The sequence below is a fragment of the Pygocentrus nattereri genome, chromosome 18, assembly GCF_015220715.1.
Source record: "Pygocentrus nattereri isolate fPygNat1 chromosome 18, fPygNat1.pri, whole genome shotgun sequence".
Lineage (NCBI taxonomy): Eukaryota > Metazoa > Chordata > Actinopteri > Characiformes > Serrasalmidae > Pygocentrus > Pygocentrus nattereri.
The window spans coordinates 29083534-29108338 of NC_051228.1; the positions used below are offsets into that span (position 1 = coordinate 29083534).

Genomic DNA, 24805 nt, shown 5'->3' on the forward strand with positions numbered 1-24805 from the left:
AAGCTGACAGATTTAATGCTGTCTAATAGATAAGACACATTGAGACCAGTAAACATCTTAACAGATTTAACAGTATAGATGATTATGGGTTCACTATTAGGCAAACAGGCCACTGTTGCCCTGTTATTTATGTGTTACATCTGCTTATATGATTTTAACATCTTTATGACCTAATTCATAAGCACTAATAAACTCATTTTCAACCATTCATGAACACTTTATAAAGGTAAACTTGTTTCAAAGTGATGCCCTCATTAATATAACTTAAGAATAGCTCAGCCAGTTTGTACTGAAATCTCTGTAGTTACTGAATAATAAGCCCTAAGGTGTAATAAGCCTGGGACTTTAAGGGGTTAATACAGTGCGATGTTTTGCTCTGTTTTGTACTGCCTCAGGAATTTATTTTAACACACTAGCACTATGAAACAAAGTATGCCCCTCTGTAGGACTGTTTAGTTGGTAGAGCACTGTTCTCTGGTTCTTTTGGCATTTCACTAGAGGGGAGGGTCGCAGACACACGCACCCCATCCTCATGAGCCAACGGCTCCTCCTCCTATTGTTCAAAGCCACAAAGAATCCCCCTTGAGCTGCACATCTGCAAAACAATTTCTCCTTTTAGGCCCTTGATGCCAAATGAGTGAAAATAATTAAGGCTCACAGGCTTCAGCACAGCCATAAACTACAATGGCCAGCACTTCATTGCAGTGAAGAATCTTTGTCCTGAAGCTGTACAATTATCTTACCCTTGTGTCTGAAAGACACTGATCTCCTGTCAATCACCCCCACAGGACCTGTTTCCATGATGGCATGACATTTCCTAACACGTTCCCTTTCTTCGCCTTATCCTTCTCAAAGTCTGCTACTCAGGTCTTCCTGATTCAACTCGCATGAAAAGAACAAGAGTCAGCATGAAGGCTCACAGTTGGCAGCAGCTGCGTCTGTCAGGGAAGCTCTCTGTCTATGAAGAGTGAGGTTTCAGATGTTTAGTTGTGGGTCCAGCAGAGTACAAAAAAACTAAGCGGCAGACCACTACAGCCGTCCCTAGAGCCCTCATCAGAGTCGTCCTTCTTGGAGCACACTTGCTCTGCTGATCTCTGCCAGTAAAAATCAAGGTAAGCTGGAGCTTGGCTTGCTGGTGCAAAAATGTCACGGAGAATAATGTCAACAGCATCTTCACTTGTTCCATGAGTGGGTTTGTACACATTATCTGTTGATCCTTCGCCAGGATCTCTTATGAGTTCATTATTTCCCCACATGTCCTCCAGAGAGGAGAAATGTCAGAGGCAGCGGCAGTGGTCGGATTGCTCCATCTCCAGCCTGCAGCTAACCCCCCTTCCTCCTTTGCCTCCCTGAGCAATTTCCACAGATGAGGTAAGGTTTCAATTTCAGACAGTCACAAAGGCATCAAATTTACATTGAAGTAGCAAGTTTGAGGCTGTGCGCCATGAAAAAAATGGCCTGGCTCTCAGCCACATCCTTGACTCAGATCTAACTTCGCCTCGTAGGAGAGAGAAGGAGCTGGACTGTAACCCGGCCACAGCCCAGGGACCAGGGATGCATTTCTCCTGCTCAAGATGATGATGAATACAGTCTCAGTGGAGACGAAGATCACCCGCCGGATGTACGATGAACAGGAATGGAGGATCTAGGGTAACACAGCTGACTGAGAGCTTCATCACATACCATGCTGAGAGGGAGATATGAACAATTCTTGGACTGTCTACTTTCAGAGACTGTAACTCAACAAACATACCTGATCCTCGATGCTTTATCACCAACACAAACTGTGTACATAAGCCTTGACAGACTCTTCAACACGCACCTGCAGGATGCAACCAAACTCCAGCATATACTAAACAAAATATTTCCACATTCTCTTAAAAATACAAAGTAGCCAGACACCTGCTCATTCAACATTTCTTCCAAAATCAAGGGTATTAAGAAGAAATTGCGCACCACCAACCCTTTTTAGCCTAGGAAACCTTTCCCTACACCAGAGATGTTTACAAGTCTGGACTTTGAATCCAGGTTCCAGTAGTTTTTTTAACTACTGGTATATAACTGAAATTTTGATGTGTCTCACTGACCAGTGATTACAAAATGAAAATTGGATTCAAGGTCTGGATTGAAAGATCTCTGCCCTAGACATCCAAATGTCACTGCCGGGATTTGATTCCATTAGCCATAAAACGAGGCACTGCTGGTTGATTAGGTGAGGTTCGCAAATGGTGCTTCAAATACATCCCAAAGGTGTCCAATAGTGCTTCATCATTCCAAATAACATGATTCCTCTGCTCCACAGTCCAACACTAGATATCTTTACAACCCTCAAGCTGGTGCTTGGCATTGCACATTGCAATCTCAGGTGTCTGTGTAGCTGCTACAGTACATTCCATTGTGCCACCAATGCTTTTCAATAGAGATTACATGACATGCAATTTAACACCTATGTCAGCATTGGTGAGTCTAAATACTTTTGGACTTGATGGTGTATCTTTCCTGCTCTTGTTCTCACATTTGAACCCCCATGCTTTGTCGACAGAACATCTCTCCTGTTCTTGCTCTCTCACTCATTAGGCATCTGGAGATAGTGAGTTCAGCCGGGCAACGAGTGCTTGTGCTGATAAGGCAAGCTCCATTACAAGGTCAACTGCTGGTTAATTAAGCGGAGAAGAGGCGGGGGAGCGGCCGGTGCAGTAACGAGGTTAGCCTAGAGCCAGGGCTTTTAAAGACAGGCGCTGACAGAGCTCCAGCACTTCAACACCCCTCATTCATTCAGGCATCTCGCACTGTAAACCTGATCTTACTGAGGCTGTGATTGAGATTAAACAGGTGCACGTCTCTGCAGCTGGACATATTTCTCTTTCTGGATGTTTGTCTAAGCTGCCAGATCTATCGTCCTTGCATCTGGTAAAGAGACAGCACATTATCTGCAGCACTGGAAAACTCATGGCCCGATCAGCTCGTCTCTTTCACACGGCCAAGTCAAAGTGTACAGAAGCAAGATGAACAACCGCTGCCGTGGCTGCACAGAAAGACAGAAAACTAGGTCATTGTGGATGCTGAGTCATTTACAATCCTCCTAATGATCCCAATTAGACAGTTGCAACAACTGGTATGGAAGCAAGAAAATAAGGAAAGGGAAGTAATCTTTTTTGTCTAAGTGTGCAAATGCGCATTTAATTGGGACAATTACCGGGAGTCTTCAATGCGTCGTAATCAAGAAATAAAAGACGTTGACTCCTTCTTTCAAATTCAGCAAGTCCCTAGACAATTTTACACAAACAAATGGAAAAGGGAAGTCGGTTTTCTATTAACACATGGAAGCTATACACGGTGATATCAACTGTGTGGTTTCCTATTAAGGAGAGACAACCATCTGGGATGGATTATGTTGAAATATACAGTGAGTGCAACACAAAAAAGTAAAAAGCCTCCGCCCCTTTCCCCAGCCTAAAGAGTTTAAAAGCAGCATGCTTCCCTCCCCATCTCCACGACTTAGCTGCATCTTCCAGACAGTAAGCCTGGACCAAAGTGCACCTTAATTTGATTTCCGCATGGAAGAACGTTCTCCTGTTTTCATCTCATCCCCTTTGTCTCTCCATCCCTTCCTAGAGGTTCTAAAAGGCGTACTGCATTCTTCCCAGGTTTACCATCAAAGTGGAGGGACAGGATGAGTGACTTTCCATTCCACGTAATTATCTGATCTAGTGGAGCCTTCAGATTCACTCATTACACACGCTTATCACTGGATCCCAGCCTGAAGACTTACAGCAAGCCACTAATAATAGATCAGCATATTAAGGCAAATTAACTTCATTTCAGGCTCTTCTAAGAGGACAGAGTCACTCATGGGAAAGCTGTTCATTAGGGTTCAATCTTGCCTTTAAGCTTTGAAATGTTTATCTGGACTGTCACTAATGACTGAGTGAAGCAAAGGGGAGTGGGGGGAGAGCGAGAAAGAGAGTGATAGAAAAAGGGAGAGAGCTAGAGGAAGAGAGAGAGGGAGTGAACTCGGGACGTGGGGATAAAGCAGATTTCTCCTCCCTCTCTCCCTAACAAGTTTAAGATGTTTCACACATCCTGATTCTCCTTAATCCCAGCTTTAATTAAAGTACCAGCTTAATCACTAAAGTGTGTGTGCACGTATGTGTGTACGAATCTGTCCAAGAACAAGGGGAAATGAGCAGGCTTATGCCCAAGCCCTATTTACAGTGCTGTGCATAAGTCAGAGACCATCCTTCTTTAATTTCCTTCTTTAATGTTTTACATTATGTGCAAGCTATTAATTTCTAAAGAGGTCAGCTATAAGATTATCTACTTGCACAAGTAAGAGGAAAGTAATAAAATAATAAAAAAGGAATTTCCAAGAGTTCAAAAAAATCACTGAAAAACAAAGAGAAAATGGGACTCGTAGCAACCATGCAAGACCTGAAAGACCACCGAAACGGTCAGCATCAGATAAACAGTGCTGAACGCTTTCATCTTTGAAAGAGAGGAGAATGTCAAGCACAACTCTTACTTCAGATCTAAATAAATCCACAGGTGTTTCTGTCCATCCTTCTACTGTGAGAAGACAACCCAACACTATGAGTCTGAAAGGATGTGCAGCTGTCAAGAAAACCTTACTGAGAAAAAGAAATAGACCAAAAAGAAGAAAATTTGCGAATCAAACAAAGTAATTTTTAGGGTTATTTGGATTACGAGAATCAGAAAATACAACTTCTGGGAACTTTAGAGGAGTGAAAAAATGCAGAAAGCAAGTCTCCTGAAAAGAATGCTGCAGAAAAGAGGCTGCAATAAAGGCAAAGAATGGACACACAAAATACTGCAAAATGTGATACATTTAGTCGTTGAGACATTTGAGTAACTGTCTGTTAAATATATGTTTTCTGCTTTGTTTTTCGTTGAAAAATGAAGCACTTCTATTTAATGGCCATTTTGACTGGAAGCGCTGTATGTTCGCAGGAGCAAGAGTACATTCAGGATTTCTGGTAAATTTCTGGATGAGCAGACACACCAACACACATGCCAGCGTACCTGCAAGTGATCGATCGTGGTTTCACCTCATCAATCGATAGGCACCCTGAAGCTGGCGCAAAGGTTTACACAGAGCTAAATGGGTATCTGTGACCTTTGATCCTTCTAGTCTCTGACATTTTAGGCCTGACCTTTGAGTTGATGTAGCTTGGCCCTCCTGGCCTACAGCCACATAAACACACCCACCTTAAAATTCTCCCCCCAATGCTGCAGCATATGTATGTGTGCGCCATGGCCATCCATCCCCAGTGAAACAATATTAGCGCTGTGGGGGTGGTGCTGAGCGAGACCTGGAAAGCCTGGTCATTAACTGGCCCTGTTGAGCCTGCTGTGCCGTGTCACGCTGGCTGTCAGGAGCCTCCCAGGACCGAAGGGAGGGGACGAGGGGGGACTGCAAAATTAATTATGACCAGTTATGGTGCAATCTGTCAAAATTTGTTTTTAGCTACTCCCACCTGGTCAGGTTGAGCCGAGAGACTGATGGCATGTTGGCATGTGTTTGTGAGAGTAAGCTGCTGTTGATAACACATCGCCATACATACAATCAAGCTGGTGAAACATATTACTACACATTACTATAAGCTCACACTACATTTGAAGCTCTGCTGAAAATGGTAAGCAAATACTGCAAGACTAAGGGATCCATCTCAATTAGCAGAATTAGATCAGCAGGGAGTCAAAGACCTAGAAAGGGTGGTGGGGTTTGCGTCATCCACATTTATAGTGTGCAATCACTCTCTCACAATAGAACCCTGGGGCAGACGTCAGACAGGGCAGCTTAAAAGATGAACAAGTTTCTGTCAATTCCTCCAAGTTAGAATCCATGTTTCTGGCAGGTAGAGGCCTGGCAGCGGGAAGAAGGATTATCGGATCATAAGTCTCATGTGAGAACTATGCTGCTTCCAACCGCTGGAGCCGTCCCAAGAGATGCTTCACACAGGCTGACTTTCTAACTGCAGACCACTTTGAGACTCCATCTGGTAGATATTCTCAGCAGATCTGTTTTTTGCACTTCATCTTCTTGGACTTATTCTAGCACTGTATGACATCATATTGATGATGTACTATCTATAATACATCTATAACGCTGTATCTTTGCCATGACGTTCTTAGCATTTAAGGAGAACCTAACTGTTGCGTAGATATTATAGATATTAACACCAAATCAAGCTAAAGGCTGTTAAACACCAAACATGATGCACATTAATGGCATATTTGAAAGTGAGCGCTGCGAGTTTTGGGGAACAAACAAATGGTAACGTGAAACCTTCAACATAACATTGACATAGCTATACCATCTACATGCCATGGCAGATGTCATATGCTAACATGAGTTGTAAGCATATTGTGTTCAGTAATATTACAGTAAGATGTTGCCATTACCAGTAAGACCTTACTCATCATGATATCTACCATGACACCCTGTTACCAAACAAACAGGCAGTATTTCTTCAAGGGTGATATCATTTGATCCAAAGGTGACATTGGGTAGGCTACTCTCCATTTTAAGAACAAGGAAAAAATACAGAAACTTTCACTGCCTCATTCAGGAGACACAACTTTATGAGTCCTTTTACACAGATCAGTATTATCAAGTTATCATGATAAATTATGTGATGATTTATCACAACATGCTTTTCTGCATATATTGTAAATCTCATTAGTATTAATAAACACTTTCCAGCAGGATGTTTCATTACAAAGACAGCATAAACAGTTCTGTTTAACTGGATGTAGCACAACATGAAATGTTGAAAACAAATAAGTGCATTCATAGTTTCTGATAGTTTTTTTTTAAATGTGGCACTACTTTGCTGTTCCAACTTATCAGAAAAAATATCAATATATCATCGTGAAAACTTCTTGAAGTACCATGATGTTATATTTTTGCCATGTCACCCAGTCCTACTTTTACATATAACTTGTTTTTTTCACTCTTTAACTCAAACTGATTTTGGAGATGCTAGCACTACACAATACAGAGGACAAACTAATCCTAGTTACATGTTTGTCAAAAGGCCCTATTTGCTGGGACACAGCCGATTGATCATCTTGGCCATCACTCCGCCAAAGCCAATAAAAACAGTGACTGGTTGAGTGAGTTCATGTTGCCTGCAAATATTTGCAAAAAAATGACAGTGGCTGTAAAATAATATAGCACTTTCACAGTCTGCAAGATATCATCAGTTACACACGTGTTTGAACAAATTTATTGATGTATGAATAAACCACACCTGCTTGGGCTATAAAGGCGTTAATGCTGCCATTTGGCATGAAGTTATGCTAACTGGTAACACAACTTCCTCTGCATCATTAGGCATGTTAGCACAGTTTGGCCGGAATGTCCCTTTAACCAACAGCTGCCTTTCCTCGCAAGCACACACACGCAAATATAAACCCACACACATGCAAACACTCGCTTAAAACTGGACAAAACTGAGACCAACATTGGCCACAAACCCAGAGTAAACAGACACCGCATGGCCGGACGCATGGGACCTTTCAACTTTTAAACCACGGACAAACTACTCTACTGAAAAAGTGTTTGTTTAGAGATCCAGTCAACCCAAACTGACTGACCTCCTTACTGAATGAACCAACCCTCTCTCTTTTCTACTCTCTCTCTCTCTCAGCTGTGAGACACGGCCCGGCTGGAGCTCTAACACTCAGGAAATAACCAAACAAACAGCTCCTAGCGAGTTTAATCCAGTCCGTTTCCTCTGCGTCAGGCCTGAGCGGAGCTTTAGCTTCTCGCCTGCTGGTTATGTGATGAGCCCTCCGATTCGGATCAATGGAGCAGCACAGAACTGCACCAATATTGGAGGAATTTTTTTTATTTTGGGGTCATTCTGACCTACGAGAAAACGTAAAGAAAGATTCTGCAGAGTTCAGTCCAGGCCCTGCCGTGCCCAGAGTGAGGCTGGGACAAGTGATAAGCAGAAATAGAGCAAGATTCATTCAAACCTCTGAGACCAGATGAACTAGAAGGAAAGGTAAGCAAAATGACCAGCTAGACTCGTAACTGCTGACTAGTCTTGGAGCTAAAGATTCACAAATTAAGTGATTTAAGGACTCAGTGCTGCTGATTCAATTAGAATCCTTTCCCAAAGTGTTAACCCTTAAACGTCTAGGGCTATAATTAGAGATCTGCTACACATTCCACTTACACTTAATCATAGAATAACTTATTGGACCCATGTTTTACATTCATATTAGATTTTCCCCTCCACTTATAGTGTTTAGTGTGGTTTATGTACATTTTTTATTTTTACATGATCATTTTTCAACCTCAAAATAAAACCATCTGTTTTATTACTGCACAGTCAGAAACAAAGGTTCTGTGCAGGTACATTTCTCATTCATCAAGGTACAAACAATGTAAGTGTGCCCTCAAGTGTGCCTGTTTGGTCTCTCGGCTTAGTAAACACAACAGGAAGGCAGGATATAAACAAGGAAACCCATCAGAATGTCTTCCGCACAGCTCTGACAGCGCATGCAAATACGTACAAACACACATGCACACATACAGCCCATTACACACGCCAGTATGCTCCAGTGCACACCTTCAGCAAACAACTCGCCATGTGAGCGAAAAATACAAATAAGCCCTTTTCGCTGGTTAAGTTCAGATAAGAGCCATGGGTTTCCTTATAAAAGAGAGTGAGGGAGAATAAACAATGGGGAAATAAATGAATACTGATCATTACATGAGCTGTGATCTAACAGGTAAATTATAGGATGTAGCAATTCTCTAAATCCATGAGTTTTGAGCTAGTTCACACCTCTTATTTATTTATTTATTTTATTTGGGGGGGGGGGTAAATAAGAAAAAAAGTTATTTTCTTTTTTTTTTTTATCTAAAGTTTTATTAAATCACCAACAATCTGGAGCACTAAAGAGAAGAACACCAAAGAGGTGGTTGGGTTTGGGGGCAGGAGCTATCGCATTTTCCAAAGGATGATAAATAAAAGTACAGGACATTCCAAAACTAGACAAAATGCTACTCCCATCCAACCATGCCAGGTAAGATCATCACCTAGAAGACCACTGTCACTGTCACTTTTAAATAAGCAGAAATTAAAGAGCAAAGCTTTCCTCTTTAAGAGAGACAAGAAAATCACAGGTGTTTCTGTCCATCCTTCCATTGTGAACAGACAACAATGTGAGTCTGAAAGGATGTGTAGCTGTCAAGAAGCCCTCACTGAGAAAAGCTAACAGACACAAAATCTGCAAAAAAAGCTGCTGGTGTTCTCAGAACCATGGACTGACCACCCAAGTGTCCAAACCTTAGTATTGCTGAATGTGTTTGTGTTTACTTGGATTGTGAGAAGCAGTAAATGCAACCAACTTCTAAGACTGAGCGTCAGAGGTGTGGAGAAATATCCCTGCAGATTTCTTTAAAACACTGAAAGCAAGTCTCCTGAGAAGACTGAAAGCTGTAATAAAGGTAAAGTCTGGGCACACTTATATACTGAATATGTAATATTATATGTGGTTGTTAATGCTTCTGTGTAATTTCCAAATGATAAACATAAGTAACTTGTATTTAAAGGACATTTTAACTGGAAAATGAATAAATGAGTGTTGAACTCTGCTTTTGCACAGAGCTGTAGTGGAAGCCAGGGCACACCACACCCCTGACTTTATAATCACTTTGCTTCTCTGCAAAAGTGCTATGAAGTAAAGCTTTACAAGTCAATAAAAGCTGAGAAACGTGTGAAAAAGATAGGTTAATGATCAAGTGCCATGACGAAGGAGGGTTTATTGCAAATCCAAGTTCTTGCTCACTCAGCGATAAAATCACTCATATAATGACTCACTGAACATTAGGCTTTAGAAGCGATTAGCCCGACGTAGCTGACAACCACCCTATCTTAGCACATTACTTAGCAGTCGTTTATCAATTCTGCAGGTGAACCAAAAGAATGTCTGGAGCTTTGCAAAGCCTTAACTAACAGAACAGAGTCTGAAATGTGCAGTGTTAAAAGGACACATCTGTTAGTTGAGGTTTTGTAACAGCACGAATGTCGCCTTTCCAAGACGTCACCCCAAGTTCAACCCTGCAGAGAAAACACGGCGAACGCGGTTCAAACGTCAGCGCACAAATCACGCAAGCAGAAATGTGAGAGGGGATAGCAAACTGCTTTTAAAACCATTACAGTGTAACCGAGGCTAAGCCGTGCCAAAATCATCTCTGGCAACGTCGAAACGACAGAGAAGAATGGCTCAATGCTACATTTAGCTTGAAATGCATGCATTTCCCTTTAACCAAACAGGATCATTTCGGCCGACTCAATGAATAAGAAACAGCTTCGGCCTTAGAGCGCAGTGGAGGCACTCTGTGGGGTGACTAGAAATACTCAGCTCTTTTCTTTTCTCTCTTTTTCTTGCTTGTTCAGAGAAAAATAGAGAGGAGAAAAGCAGTTTTGGCTTCACCCTTCCTGTTTTTTTCCCTTCCAAGAAGAAACCATGAGTGAGACAACCAGTCTTTCCACAGAAAATCCTGTGCCTCTAAATCTAATAGAAGTGCTGGCTTTCCAACAACACCCAAAATAACATGGCTGCCCGGTACCTCCGGGGCGGATAAAAATCTATCCTAAATCTGTCCGTTATCCAGTCAGTGATCAAACCAACAACACTGAGCTGAGATCATGTTGCGGAGAGACTCAAGGTAACTAGGCATTAATGTTGCGCACCTATGCCAGGCCTGTGGAGTCAGGCAGTGAGCTCCAAGCCACTAGAACCTTATTCAGCAATCCCAGCAGGCCACATGGCTCCCATCATCTCCACTAATGGACTGGCCAAGGAACTCTGTCTCCGAAATGCCACGTTCCCTTCTGAAGGCTTCTCTTCCAAAACCCAGTGTCACCATCCCGGAGGCCAACTATGTGGCTTTCCTTGCATCTCCATCATGTCAGAAGCTATTTTCTTTGTGTACCCTTTCAAAAAAGCCAGAAAATGCAGCGCACATTTCTGCCAGACAGAAGAATCCTGGTCAAAGCAGTATGCTAATCGCTAATTTGGGTAAAGCCTGGAGGAACCACTACTGATTCTTTCACATGAAATGAATAATAGCTGTTTGTGGGGGAACAAACTATTTCACTGGCTTTGCTTGGTTTCTTCAACTCAGCAAGTCAGTGCTGCGCAAGCCTTTTGGTGCTTTTTAGGGTCTTTTTTGGATGGTTGTTCACACAAATGCATTCTGCTGGTTGTTCTCCAGGAATCTCCACACCTGCACAGGTCTTCAGAGCACTACCTGAGGCCCATCTGTCCTGCTATTGTGCTGCTGTCGGATAGATGAAGGAGATGCTTTGAATTCTCCTACAATGGAGGAAGAGAAAACAGCCACGGAGATGCCGAAGAACTCTGGAGAGGTCCACCTGAACAATCTGTTTTGGTAAACCAACAGGCTCTTTAGAAGGGAAGGAATGCGGGGCTTCTTGCCATTACGAGGCCATTCAAAACGCTCGTCTCTGTAATCTGGAGGACTGATAAGCACCAGGACACACACACACACAGAGCTCATCCTACAGATCCTGCTGGTCTCCGCAGGTGCCCCTGAAACATGTTGAGCTTTTCCTCAACGTGTTAATGCACTCGCTGTGCTGAAATCAGACATTGCCTCCACGCAGTGCAGTACCTCATTAAGGCATTTTCACACGACCAGATGAGACCAGAGTGCAGCATAGCTTCCCTTGTGGCTTGTGTGTGTGTGTGTGTGCTTGCATTCTAGTCATGATGTCCCACTGTCCAACTGTACACAGCAGTTCATTATCAGCACTGCATTGCTGTTGTTAACCTGCTTCAAAACAAGCCTACTCAGCCATGCACAGAGGCCCAAACTGGCTATAGTATCACTGGCTTTTCATGCCCCTTGTCTGAGCTTTAACTGAAACTGAACAACCAGGAATCCAACACCAATTAAACGAAATGTTTACATGTACAGTTCAGCATTCTTGAGCCGAAGCAGGACAGTTATAAATAAATACAGCGTCAACACTGTTCACCTTCTGCTTGGTTTCACACCCGGATTTATAATGACACAAAGCTGTGACTCATAAAGGGTCGAGGTGTGACTTCTGAGAGTTATCAAGTGACACAACAAGTAGGCTTTGGTATCAACACACACATAGCAAACACAGACACTGATTCAAGTGAATGTGAAGGTAGATTGAATGAATACAATATTACTGTCAGAACAAAAAACTGTATATCCAAAATATTAAGTCTAAAGAGGAAGAAAGAAACGTTTACATTTATAACGGACATTTGTGTAAAAGATTTTTTCAAATATGTATAAAAAATTGTTCCATTAAAATGTACAAGTTGATTGTTTTTGTGTATGGGATGTAACAACACAACATACTGTATTATATCAAACTGTACTATGGCATGCTATTTCATTTTATCATGACTAGCATGTCATATACTATCACTCATCGTCCAAGCGACTTATCCTCCTGGGTCATGGGGGGTGCTGAAGCCTATCCCAGTGCTCACTGGGCAGAAGGCAAGAAACACCTTGAACACATCACCCATCTATGTACGTATGTATGTAGGTAGATGTATATAAATCCTTGTATTTTCAAAATATTTAAATCGATAACTTTACAGGAGAAAGAAAAAAACATACTTCACTTTTAATGTTAATGTAACCGGATGTCTTTTCAAGTAATCCAGGATCATTTCTTTTGGTCCTTTCATCATAAAACATTAACAATGTAAGGGGGAACAGACATTTTCAAACCACACCAAAAACTGAAAAAGTGAAGATATGAGCTTCTCTTCTGGCAGCATACATTTATATCATTTTATATAGTTTTCTTTGTATTGGTGGACTTTTATTGATTGATGTACAGCCATGTGACCACTCCCCTTGGTATCACTAATCAATAAAGTCAGATTACATTTACATAGGATAATCCCCTTATGTGAGAGATTACTGAAGCTTTCATATTTAAAATGAGATGAGCTAACTGACTGACCAGTAACGACTGATGAGGCCATTTAAATGCATTATTCAAGCCCACAGCTTCCTGACCGAGCCTCCATGAATTGTGGTAACACCTTTGCAGTGTAAATGTATTAACACCTCTCTTCAGCCTAACTGTTGGATTTATCCCTCTGTATGCTGAGGGTCAGTCTGTCCACTCTTTTACACGCAGATTCCTCTCACACCACAGTAAAATAACTGGAGACAGGAGTGAAGTCCGTTTACCTGCACTTGTGTGTAGTAATCCGAGTAAAAGGAAAAATAACATTCCCATTGAGTGTGGCATCATTCCCACTTTCCTGGAGGTGTTTTTAGAATTCCTCGAAGCGCGTGCAGTCCTGCTGGAAATGTGGCATAATCTCACTATCCACACCAAACGGTACTTTTCTTGTCTTCGGTTTTCTGCTAACTGATCTGCTTTAAGTTCCGAAACGGTTGGAGAAACGTAGAGCGGTTCTCATGATGCTCTGCGGGAAAAAAAAAAGTTTCTGGAAGTGACCAAATATTCGCCGGAGCTTTGGTCAGCTGCTCCGCTCTCCTGATTTGTCCGGGGAAAATGGTTTTGTCCCTCAAAAGCGCAGGGGCTCCATTCCGGGGTTCAGCCGCCCCGAGCGCAGTTTGGTACCGATGCAGGACGAGCTGAAAGTCCCACAGAAACTCCGCCCGGCCGAGTCCACGGCGCGCGCGTGCGTGCGTGCGTGTGTGTGCGCGGGTGTGTGGGTCTGCTGCTGCGCGACCGAACGATGGCGTGTAAGTTAGCGGAGAAACTGCGGCTCGCTGACTGTGGAACAGAAAGACTCCACGTGCAGCATCGCTAGGTTGTGGAGGCTGTGTGCGCGTGTGCGCGTGTGCGTGTTTCTGAGCGACCCTTCACTTCGTTTTCATTCAAATCCCCCCAGCAGCACTCAGGCTTTTACTCCTGCTCACTATCTTAGCCTCTAGGAGCGCGTGCACGCAGTGCCGGCAGTGTGTGAGAGAGAGGGGGAGAGAAAAGGAGAGAGAATGGTGACACTGAACAGAAAGAGGAAAGAAAGAAAAAGGAAGAGATAGATAAGGAAAGAAGAAAGTAGAGGTGGAAGAAAGAAAGAGGAAAAGAAACTGAGTAAACGAATCTGCAACTGATATGCTATTACAACTGTTAAATGTAGAAGAAACAAAGAAAGAAACTGCAATTGACAGGCTTTTGTAAGTGCTAAAGGAAATGTAGGTAGACTGAAAGAAAGAACCCCAGACTGCACCGCAGCTGATTATTTCATCATTGAAAGTGACGTTCTGACGGCAGCTCAGCTCTTTATTGCTATTTAATCCACTTTTACACTGACAGAAAATTATTAATAAGTGAAATGAATAAACACTGATGTTCATAACCCCACACTGAAGATAGATTTATTCCTGAGCTATATATTGTCATAACCTTTGACATAAAGCGGCCAGTAATATATATATGTCACATAAAGGCTGCACACTGGGGTTATAAAGAAAAGAAAAGCCTCATTCAGTTTAGGAGACGGCCGAGAGAAGTAAACCTTTAACCTCACTGAGAAAAGAAAAATCTCACAGTGGAACAATGGCCTTGAAGGTCTTCAGTCATCCAGGTTATTGAACTGTCTAGTTGTATGTGAAGGTGATTGTACTTGTGGGGTAATATTGAAATTACACCACAAGTCCAGCTGCATTGACTTACTACTACTGGACAATGAGATGGCAGTGAGGCGCACTGGGCCAAATCATTTCTAACTGCGCAGGACTCTCTTCAAATACCTTACAGAGTGAGCGCCTTCAGTTTGATGTGTTAAATGCAGTGAAATATGCATCATGCATATCAGTGTTTCTCATAGTTATCTTATGAGACATTTGTGAAAATAGTCGTTTTGTTTTTTTCATATTTTAACACACTTTCCAAAACACATATTTTAACATTATAAAGTAGTCTGACTATTTAGATGTGTACTAAACATTCTAAGACAGATGAACGGACATGCCTACAGCTTCCCTCATTTCTTCTCCACTGGGTCAGACAGACTGTAGCTTGGGAGGCACCTACAGGGTTTGTTTTATTCAGCACAGACAGGGTTGAGTGTGCCCTCTGCTGGCTCATGCACAACATTACTGACCTTTTTGTTCTGGCTCTGGGGGGCTACAAACATGCTTGTTAGGCCTACCAACATTTTCCCACCGAAACCCTATCTTTTTTACACAATCTGGCACTGTGCGATTAAATGTTTATTGTTAAATACAGCATAGCTGATGGTAAAACATCTCAAACATGTGGCCTAATTCACACTTAATCCAGCTTTACAAGCAGGACACCCTATTACTGCGGTGTTTTTTTCCACAAACTGCGTGTTTGTCGAAAATGTGCATGCCACGCTTACTGTAAACTCAGCTCGTGTTGGCCGAGAAAAAACTGTTCTCCAAGCCAAAGGTTACTTACAACCATTTAATCTGCTCTTTTATATCTCTGCAAAAGCAGTTTAGTGCAGGGGAAAATCTTTATCAAAGCTTGTGTTTATGGGGCCTGTTGGCACGAGCTGCTGAGCACAGGATTTTTACTGATGTTAAACTCACAGCATGACATACAATATCCCGCTCATCCGAGAGAGAGGAGTGAGACCGCTCCACTGAAGAAAGCAATGTTTCTCTACTTTCTTTCAGTGCTTTTGAAAAAGCAACGAAGGGTAATTCGGCCCATCGCCAACCTCTGCCAACCCTGCAGGCCTCCCCCCCGCTTCTTGGACAGTGTAATGTTCTCTTGCCGAGAGAGAAAGAGCATAGCTGAATTCCCGCTCCCGCCTCAAATCCTTTAATTGCCCTGTATGAATGCTACTGGCTACCCGGGCCCAGTGCTCGCGTACAAAACCGAACCAGGCCTGGAAGCAATGCAACTCAGCACGAGCCATAAACAAACAGCACAAACATGGTCCGTTGCAAAAACCTCTCATCAGCACATTCCATGATCCTTTGCCTTCTGCCTTCCCTCCAGCTTCATCTCTCCATCTCTCTCACATCATCTCTTCAGCTCTTAGAACAGCTGCTGGAAATGGGGAGTTAAAGGTTTTAGTTTGGTGAAAAAGCTCATTTACACATTTCTACTTCAAAGTAATCTATCAGCCAAGACATGACCTCCCCATGAAGTCTGCGACTGTAGTTGCACTGGAGCTATGAGGCTTATTTAGCTAGCAATAAACTGAAGATTATACTTCACTCATCATATACTTCAAGATTATGTTTTTCATTTACACCTAAATCATCATAAACCTACCTCAAATGGTCAGGCTCACTATGCAACATAATACAATTCTTTCCATATTTATGATCGAATTTATATGTCAAACATGAAGCATGTAATTGCACACAATGTTTCTGAAGCCACAGTAGTTTACATGTGGCTTGAAATTCATACCCAAACAGACCAAACAGAAGTCTTTTAGATAAACAGCCAAATGCTGTTACCTCAGCCAGTGTTGTAGCCTTCTGCTTTTCACCTTTCAACATAAAAACAGCCAACTTGTGAAGAGTTTGTTTGTTGATATCAAACGGGATAAATTCATAAATTAAGTTTATTCTATTATATTCACACAAAAAGAGCAAAAAAATAGGTCCAATCGCCTCCGACCCTTTGTTCTGTTAATTAACTAAAATATATCATCGCTATCGGAACAAAAGCTCATTTGTCCAAAATGGTAACTTTACAGGAGAATTTGTAATAGAAGTTAATGTAAAATATTGATCTTCCAAATATTTGGAAATAATGGAGTTTACAAACTATGCAAAAAAGTGAAACACAAATGGAGATACAAGGTTTTTGTGCGACAGCGATGATATATTACTGATGTAGTAAAAAAAAAAAAAACTGATTTAGTTGTTAACAGGCAGGTTTGGCGGGTTTCTATGCTCTTTGTCTATTTTATTAGCTAAAATAATTATATAGGTGCACTTTGTAGCTCTACAATTACAGACTGTAGTAATTTTTACATCTTTTCACCACAGAGCAGGTGCTATTTGGGTGGTGGAACATTCTCAGCACCGCAGTGACACTGACGTGGTGGTGGAGTGTTATCGTGTTGCACTTGTTTTTAAACACCTCAGGGTCACTGCTGGACTGAGAATAGCCAGCCAACAGAAATATCCAGCCAACAGCGTCCTGTGGGCAGCGTCCTGTAACCACTGATGAAGGACTAGAGAATGACCATCCAAACTGTGCAGCAACAGATAACCAACTAGTTTACAGTGTTTAAAAACTCCAGTAGCACTAATCCACTTGTACCAGCGCAGCACACACAAACACACCACCACCACATCAGTGTCACTGCAGTTCTAAGAACGATCCACTACCCATATAATACTTCAGGTGGTCCTGACCAACTTCGGACACCACATATATTTCAGCTGATCAATTACATTTGGGGTAAGAGCGAAATTGTGTACATTTGAGCTTTTGCTGAAGTATCGCTTTAAACATTGTAAACCCTCTTTCGAGTTTGAGTCACCTTCACTCTTTCATAATAACTGTACGCTCAAAAGGCTTTGAAGAAACTGTATGCTTTCAAACTAACACACCTCTCTCTCTGTCTCTACCTGTGAGTGTCTGTCACTCAGTCTCTCTGTCTCTCCTCCTTACACTTCTCGCTCTCTTCATTCCTCTCCTACGCTCTTCATTTTTCTTCCTCTTTCTTCTTCCTCTACCCCTTCCCTCTCTCCTAATGGCAACTTACAAGAGCACTTCCATCCATTTCTATGACAGCGCTGCTTCTGTCATCTGACATAAAGCAAAAAGGCAGACAGTGGAGGATGCGCGCAACAATCCCCCAGACTCAGAATTGCAGCCTTCCTGTAGACACACTCACTCCTTCGCACCGAAAAGCAAAGAGAACAGGCCATTAGAGAGAAAAATCACAGCACTAACGCACATGTGCTACGCAATGCAGCTGTGCTAACTCAAGTGTGATGTGCCTTATCGACAGCTTACCTTTCCTCTGCGGCCCGTTCCCAGGCTTTCAGGTATCGGCTGCCTCTGTAATAGCTGTGTGTCATGGTAATGTTTCACCGACTGTCCACATGATAGCCTGCTGCTCTGTGGATAACAACTTGTGGAGCACCTTCTACACATTTACCCTAGAGAGCTGTTCTGACAAGCCAGGTCCTTATTAAACTGTTTCTCAAGTCAAAGGGACAGAGACAGGACATCAAGCCTTTGGTCAAAGAACTTTCCTCTTATCCCAGTAGTAGTTGATCACTGTCAAAGCATTTGGAGATTGAACATTAATTCTTTAGTCCTACACTTCTGCTACAAGGCTAATGTAGCTAAAAAATAATGGAAGCTAATACCTTACCAATTAGCATTATGCAATCTGTGTGCCTAAATCATCACAAACTTGCCTCACACTGTGATTAGTTGTTAAGTAATCTGAAATAGCTTGGCTTATGTGGTTTTTGATGCTTTATGACATAAGAATTGACCAAACAGATACAATCTAGACTTAAAGACAGCTGCTACTACTGTTTTAAGCTATGCAATATACTTTTGTCCATTTTGTACAGATTACAGTGTGTCTTACAGGGTTAGAAACCACATAAGCAAGACTTGAGACATGAGACTGAATACAGATACTTAAAACATATGTTCAGAATATAGAACTGAAGTATCTGTATTCAATCCCTGTTACATGTTAAAAAGGCAGTATTTAGAATACAGATTTTCAGAATACTTATCCATGACATAAAACAAAACATGCAACGTTTAAGGAGGAAGCACTATCAATCAACACTACCAATAATCAGATCATAATCTGATTATTTAAATGATCATGTGAACAACATATTCAGATTTGTTAGATTGGAGTAAGGTCTATACATCCAATTAATACATCTAATAAATAGAGAGCTGGATTTGAACTTAATCAGATTTCTCAGCGCATGTATACTCTTAATTAGATTTATTTCAGATTTCTGATCTGCGTATGTGTGAAAACACATGGCGGTACTGGAAATAAGCAAGCACCGATGCAGTGAGATGGCAGCAAAACACTTAGGGGTGGAGCGAAGCTGAAACCAACTACATGCTTGACGAAATGAAGGATTTAAATATTCTTCACCTTTTAGATGATGAATGTGCATATTTTCAGGTAAAGTGGCGTGATTTCTTTTTTTAAAAAGCCCTGGCATGAAGTTTAAGTTTTGTTAAGTTGTAAAGCAGACATCTCATTACTGTCTGACTCATTGTTTGGATAAATGACAAAATCTGATTTTCTGCAGTTATCGGATTGTTACGTGCATATAAACACACTCAATACCTGTTAATCAGAAAGCAGCGTACAGCAAAGCTCATTAAGGCCTCAGAAAACTTTGAGCAAAGTGGGTTTGCACAAAGTTTGCCTGCTTTTCTTTGCTCAAAGTATACCAAGGCCTCACATACTATCTGTGGTTTCATTTTGGCGGTTACATTTGAACCAACCAATCACAAGCTCGACGCAAAGCCATATGTAGGCATAGAAGGCGGCATTTCTCGGCTTACATGCTTAACATGGTAACAGTAGGCATGCAGTTTGCACACTACTAATTGGATGCTAAGATGAGCTTCTATTCAATGCTATCTATGTTAGCCTTGTAGCTACAGGGCAGATCTAAAGAAACAACCCTCAGAAACTAAACATGTCTTAGCTGACTGACTACTTTTTAGGTGAAGAAGTGCTTTTTATGACAAATATCACTGCACTAGCACTAGATATACAGGAAATGGGAACATTTAATTGCTCAAACTTTGCTCTTTGATGACATAATGTTGATTCTCTTAAAATTCCTTAGGGGAAATATCATTTTACATCAAGGAGACATGATATACAGGAGAGATACATGAGAGATCAGTTTAGTTGCAGATAAACATAAGCTTTATTATCTCTGCAATGTGTGACTGTATTGCGACCTCTGTTAAAACATAAGGAGAGATGTGAGATTATTTGGTTATTATGCACTGAGCAGCAGGAAACTTTAGCAAAAGCCTTCTTTGTCTTTCCATCTGATCTCTTTGTCTTGGAGAAGCAGTTGTGTTTGCTGAGTTAAATATATGTGAAAAACAATACATGAAATATGTGCCATAACTTTTAAACTGCTTCATTTATTTTAACCAACTAAACAGTAATCGTGTAGTAAAATGATCAATAATTCTGTTCTCTGCAGAGGATGTATATTTGTTCTTACTTAGAAAATCAAAAGCGTCATTTGACCAGGGACCTACACTTTTTCACAAATCTCTTTTTTCATTTTTCTTTCCTATAAGTGAGAATATTTTACTATGCATGACATGGCCACCACTGCGTGTAAATTCAATACTCTTTCTGAATGTTCGGCAGTCAAAAAAGAGGCTCAAAGTATGGATGTTAATCAGTCGGGGGAATTCTCAGAAGTGCATAGAGAATTCTACCACTGGGGTCCAGCAGAATTCCTGATGATCTATCCAAACACACACTGAAACTGAGCGCCTTGCACTCAGCTGCCAAAACACAGACAGGGCCGCATGGCTAATGTGATAAATATGATCTGTGGCCTCCCAGGCTGACTGACCCCTCTCTCTCTCTCTCTCTCTCTCTCTCTCTCTCTCTCTCTCACACACACACACACACACACACACACACACACACACACACACATCTAACACATCTTACATTCTCACACTAGCAGGCAAGCAGGTGCGATACACATTCACCCAGCTGAGTTTACATAATCCTTGTACATTATACACACACACACACACACACACACACACACACACACACACACAAAGAAATGCCTCTCCACCACTGGGATCAACACAGCAACAGATGGAGGCTGAGGTTTGCATGAGAGCAACCCATAAATCCACATGATAAAAGGTTATATTTGGTCAAGAAAACGGTTTGCAAAATGTCAGAAACATGTTTTTATGACTGTCAATCCATACAGTTTTCCTGTATAATACCTTTTTTTTTACAGTGTTGGAACGTAAACGGCTGTATAATACTGAAATTATGGGAATTCTATTCTAATACAGCGTCCCCCTTTAACTCTGGCCATTTGACATTTATAATTCAGTCAGATTCAGTCATCACAAATAAAATGTACACAGCAAAAACAAAACATATCACCACACAAGAAACAAGCCAAACCTTTACAGTGTCACTTGCCAGAATGAAAAAGAGTGTAATGCTGTGCTTATCACATCATCACTGGAGGAACAAAAATTTTGATTCTGTGTGCCTTAAGAAAACTGTTTGACAGAAAATCAACTTTACATGATTTTCCACTAATCCCAATTGTAGTTGAGCAGCCAAGACACATTTGGCATCTAAATTTTGCTTCTTTAGTTTAGACTGGAACTGCTAGGCTAATGTTGCTAACAAACACTGGATGTCAATGGTCACCCAAATCAATTCTGTAAATACATGCCCAAAACTTCTCTCATCCTGCTCAAACTGCAGTTTAGGTCTTAGCTCAAACTTCAGGTCGCTCAGGCAAGTCGATATGATTTACAACACAATATGACTTACTATGAACTACAAAAATAAATGGAAAAAAACTGTAGCTAAAAAAAGGGACTAGCAGATAACGCCACGTCTCATTTTCATAGGTTTATCATTATTCGATTTGTGTGCCATAAGGTAATGGTCTGGTAAAAAATCAAATGATTTTACTGTAAGAGAGTTTTCTAATGAGACATTTAGCATATAGTTTACTTTGTAGAGTAGAGAGGCCTGGAAAAGAGCTGGAGTTTTTGTTTCTAATAACTCACTGATTAGGTTGCTGTTTGTATCTAGGTCTTCCAGAAGGCTTAGCCTGAACTTTTTACTTGTGATATTGGTCCCACCTATTCAAAATCAAAATGTGATTGGTTGATTCACTTTGTAATTATGCTGTTACTTAATCTAACATGTTAGGACTTCACTCAGCTTGTTCCTCTGGATTTTCACTTGTAAGAATTAAATCCGTTTGTTTCCATTCAAAATTTAGCACTGACACAAGACTAGTGCTATGGTACTTCAAAATGTAAATAAAAGGTTGATTTTATTTAATAAATATGAACTAAACATTATAAACATGTATTTGTACTTCCCATAAATCATTAGGCCTTCTCTGAAGGTTCCCTTCTACACTCCAGCTTCCTAGAGTTTGAATGAAGTATAGTGACAGAAAGCAGTATATTCTGCAGATAATAATGTAGTTTACCTTAAATAGGTCAATAAGGTCTATACATGCCATTTCACTGAAGGAAATGACATTGCTATAGCAAATATATTAAGATTTTGGCATATATTGAAACTGTTTGGGTGACTACTGACTTCCTGTGTTTGTCAGCAGCCCCAGGACTACAGTAGCAGTGCATTTATACAGTTTGGAAACTGAATATGAGTGTTACTGTCTGTAGATTTGACACACATGTACTTTCAATCAAAGTGCATCTACTCAGAACTGTTCACGCTTTCCTGATGTTTTGCTGGTTTGTCATCATAGTGATAGGCTTAAGAGTGTAGGATTCTCACAGCTCTGTTGTTTACAGAAGCCCTGGAGGTGTGAAGCAGCTTTTTTTTCTGGCCAGCTACAGTTCAGTCCTTGTCTGGCCCTCAGTCAGTGCATCTGTTCACCCTGGCTTTCCTCTTACTGAGGCATGAGTGTCACTCAGAGTTACAGTAGAGCATTGGCAGGAGGAAAGCGGTGCTGAGCTCAGGGACACGCTGCAAACAATAACATTTTGGCAAATGAATGCATCTTAAATACAGGCAGGAGAGGTGGTATAGCATCTCAACAAAATGCTTTTGAAACTGTAATTTAGTGTTCTTTACTGCACTATATGGTAATGTAACAAGATTTTACTGCAAGTAGTTTTGGGTCATTTTATTGGTTCATTCATTGTGAAATATTCACATAGTTCACTGTAAAAAACGGTTTAACCTAAAAAAAAGACTTCATGTAGTACCAAGTAATTGAATGAAAGAATCATCAAAGTATTTTATTACGTTACAATACAATTAATTAATATACTTGTTACCACATGATGTAATTTTTATGTTTATATCTAAAGAATTTTTGTGAAAAATGTAATGCTTTAAAAAGACTGGCAACGTTTGCCATGGAAAAAGAAATATGTAACATTTTATGAATGTCAACAAACATTTTTTTTTAACTTTAGTTGAAAAAATGTTTATCAATACACAAAATCTCATTGGAATATTAGAAAAATAACATCAAAACTGATTAATGCTGCCTTCATGACATTTAATGATTGCTGGAATAAACCTTTACAGTTGGTTATGTACGTTTATGGCAGTTGTTATAAAAGGCTTGTGTAGCCCTTTGGTAAAGTGCTACTGTAACCATTTCAGAAAAAGGTTTTGTTACAAAAGCAACAATATACAGTAACTCATGGCATTAGCACAATGACACAGGCGCCATATTCAGCTCCAGATAATGGAAGAAGGAGTTTATATTGCCTGTCTGTCACCCACGCACAGAGGAAGGAAAGACGTTCAGGGGGTCAAGTGGAAAGAGCTGATGACTAACAGAGAGTTACTGCATGAAACAAATGGATGGTTGGAGGATCAAGGAGGGTCATAATATCTGTCTGTTGTGAAGAGTGGTAGCAATTTTATCCACTCTGTTTCTCTATTTCAAAAAGAAATGTGATGTTTTCCTGCTCGCTTTAGTTTTCAAATGCTCTCCATTACTGGCAGACTCATTTTGGTAGAGTCACTGTCATATAGTCTCTGTCTTTCTTTATTCTCTAGTCCTCAGAACTTTGTCACTTTTCTGACAGCTAGCACTCTTATTCTTTCATTGCAAATGCTTTGTTTTTAGCTATGCAACATACTGTAGCGTCTTGTTACTGGCCGACTATGTGCAGGAGGCATGGACACATGCTGAGCTTTGCAGGAAGTGCTAAATTTACAGTAAGAGAGACTTTAAGCTGTAAATAAGTTGTTATCTTTCCTCCATTTAATAGATGACTGCACTGGTGTCAGAAGTGGGACTGCCCCTTGCAGGCTGAAGGGGCATGGCTGAGCTGCACGCACCTGCAGTGTATGTATTTGCTAGGATGATGGACACGCTGTGACCCTTATTCAGAGAGACTGCATAGTGCATCCCAGGGACACTACTTGGACTGTACTCAGATTTTCTGGGGTCACCAAGAGTGGCTCATTTGAAAAGGTGAGCTATGTATCATCCCACTAAAGGCTTCAAATGCATGGGAAATATGGCTACATGTGAAGCAATGTTGGAAGTGCCAGATTCATAGTAAGACTTTAAACTGTAAACTGTTGTCATGGACATTACTGGTGCCGCTAATGGTTTGTTTTAACAATGTACTTCAGACTATTACATGTAGTCTATACATATTACTTGTACTATAGGTATTAGCATATCATGCAGTGTCAGAAACCCCATAAAAAGTCTACTTTTAATTACTCTGTGTTATTTAAGGCAACTGTGTGATGATTTAGGCATGCAGTTAGCATGATGCTAATTGATGTAGCATTAGCTTCGACTACATTAGTTCTGTAGCTCCAGTGCAAAATTAGAGAAGCAAACTCCGGACACCAAACATGACTTGGTTGATCAATTACATTTGAGGTAAGATTGTGTGAATCTAATTTATTGTCTTTAGTACAGTACCAAGATGTCAAATAATCCAAGGTCAGCATTATGATCAGAACAGTGATGCTGTGCAGACACATCTCCTGAACAGCTTTTGACTCACAGTAATGAAACAGTTGGGTGGAGGGCTACTGGGGGCAGACGGTCATG

General features: G+C 41.0%; 1 protein-coding gene across 3 annotated transcripts in view; it reads right to left on the bottom strand.

The window, feature by feature from the left end:
• LOC108427265 (roundabout homolog 1-like) overlaps positions 1-24805 on the bottom strand; it is a 295097-nt gene that overhangs the window by 177068 nt on the left and 93224 nt on the right. The window contains exon 1 of one of the 3 annotated variants that reach the window (XM_017697277.2): positions 13259-13880. The exons of the other annotated variants lie outside the window; for them this stretch is intronic. Within the exon in view, the coding sequence (XP_017552766.1) occupies positions 13259-13322 (64 nt within the window). The 5' untranslated portion in view covers positions 13323-13880. Of the gene's footprint in view, positions 1-13258; positions 13881-24805 lie in introns of those variants that run through there. 3 annotated transcript variants of the gene reach the window in all.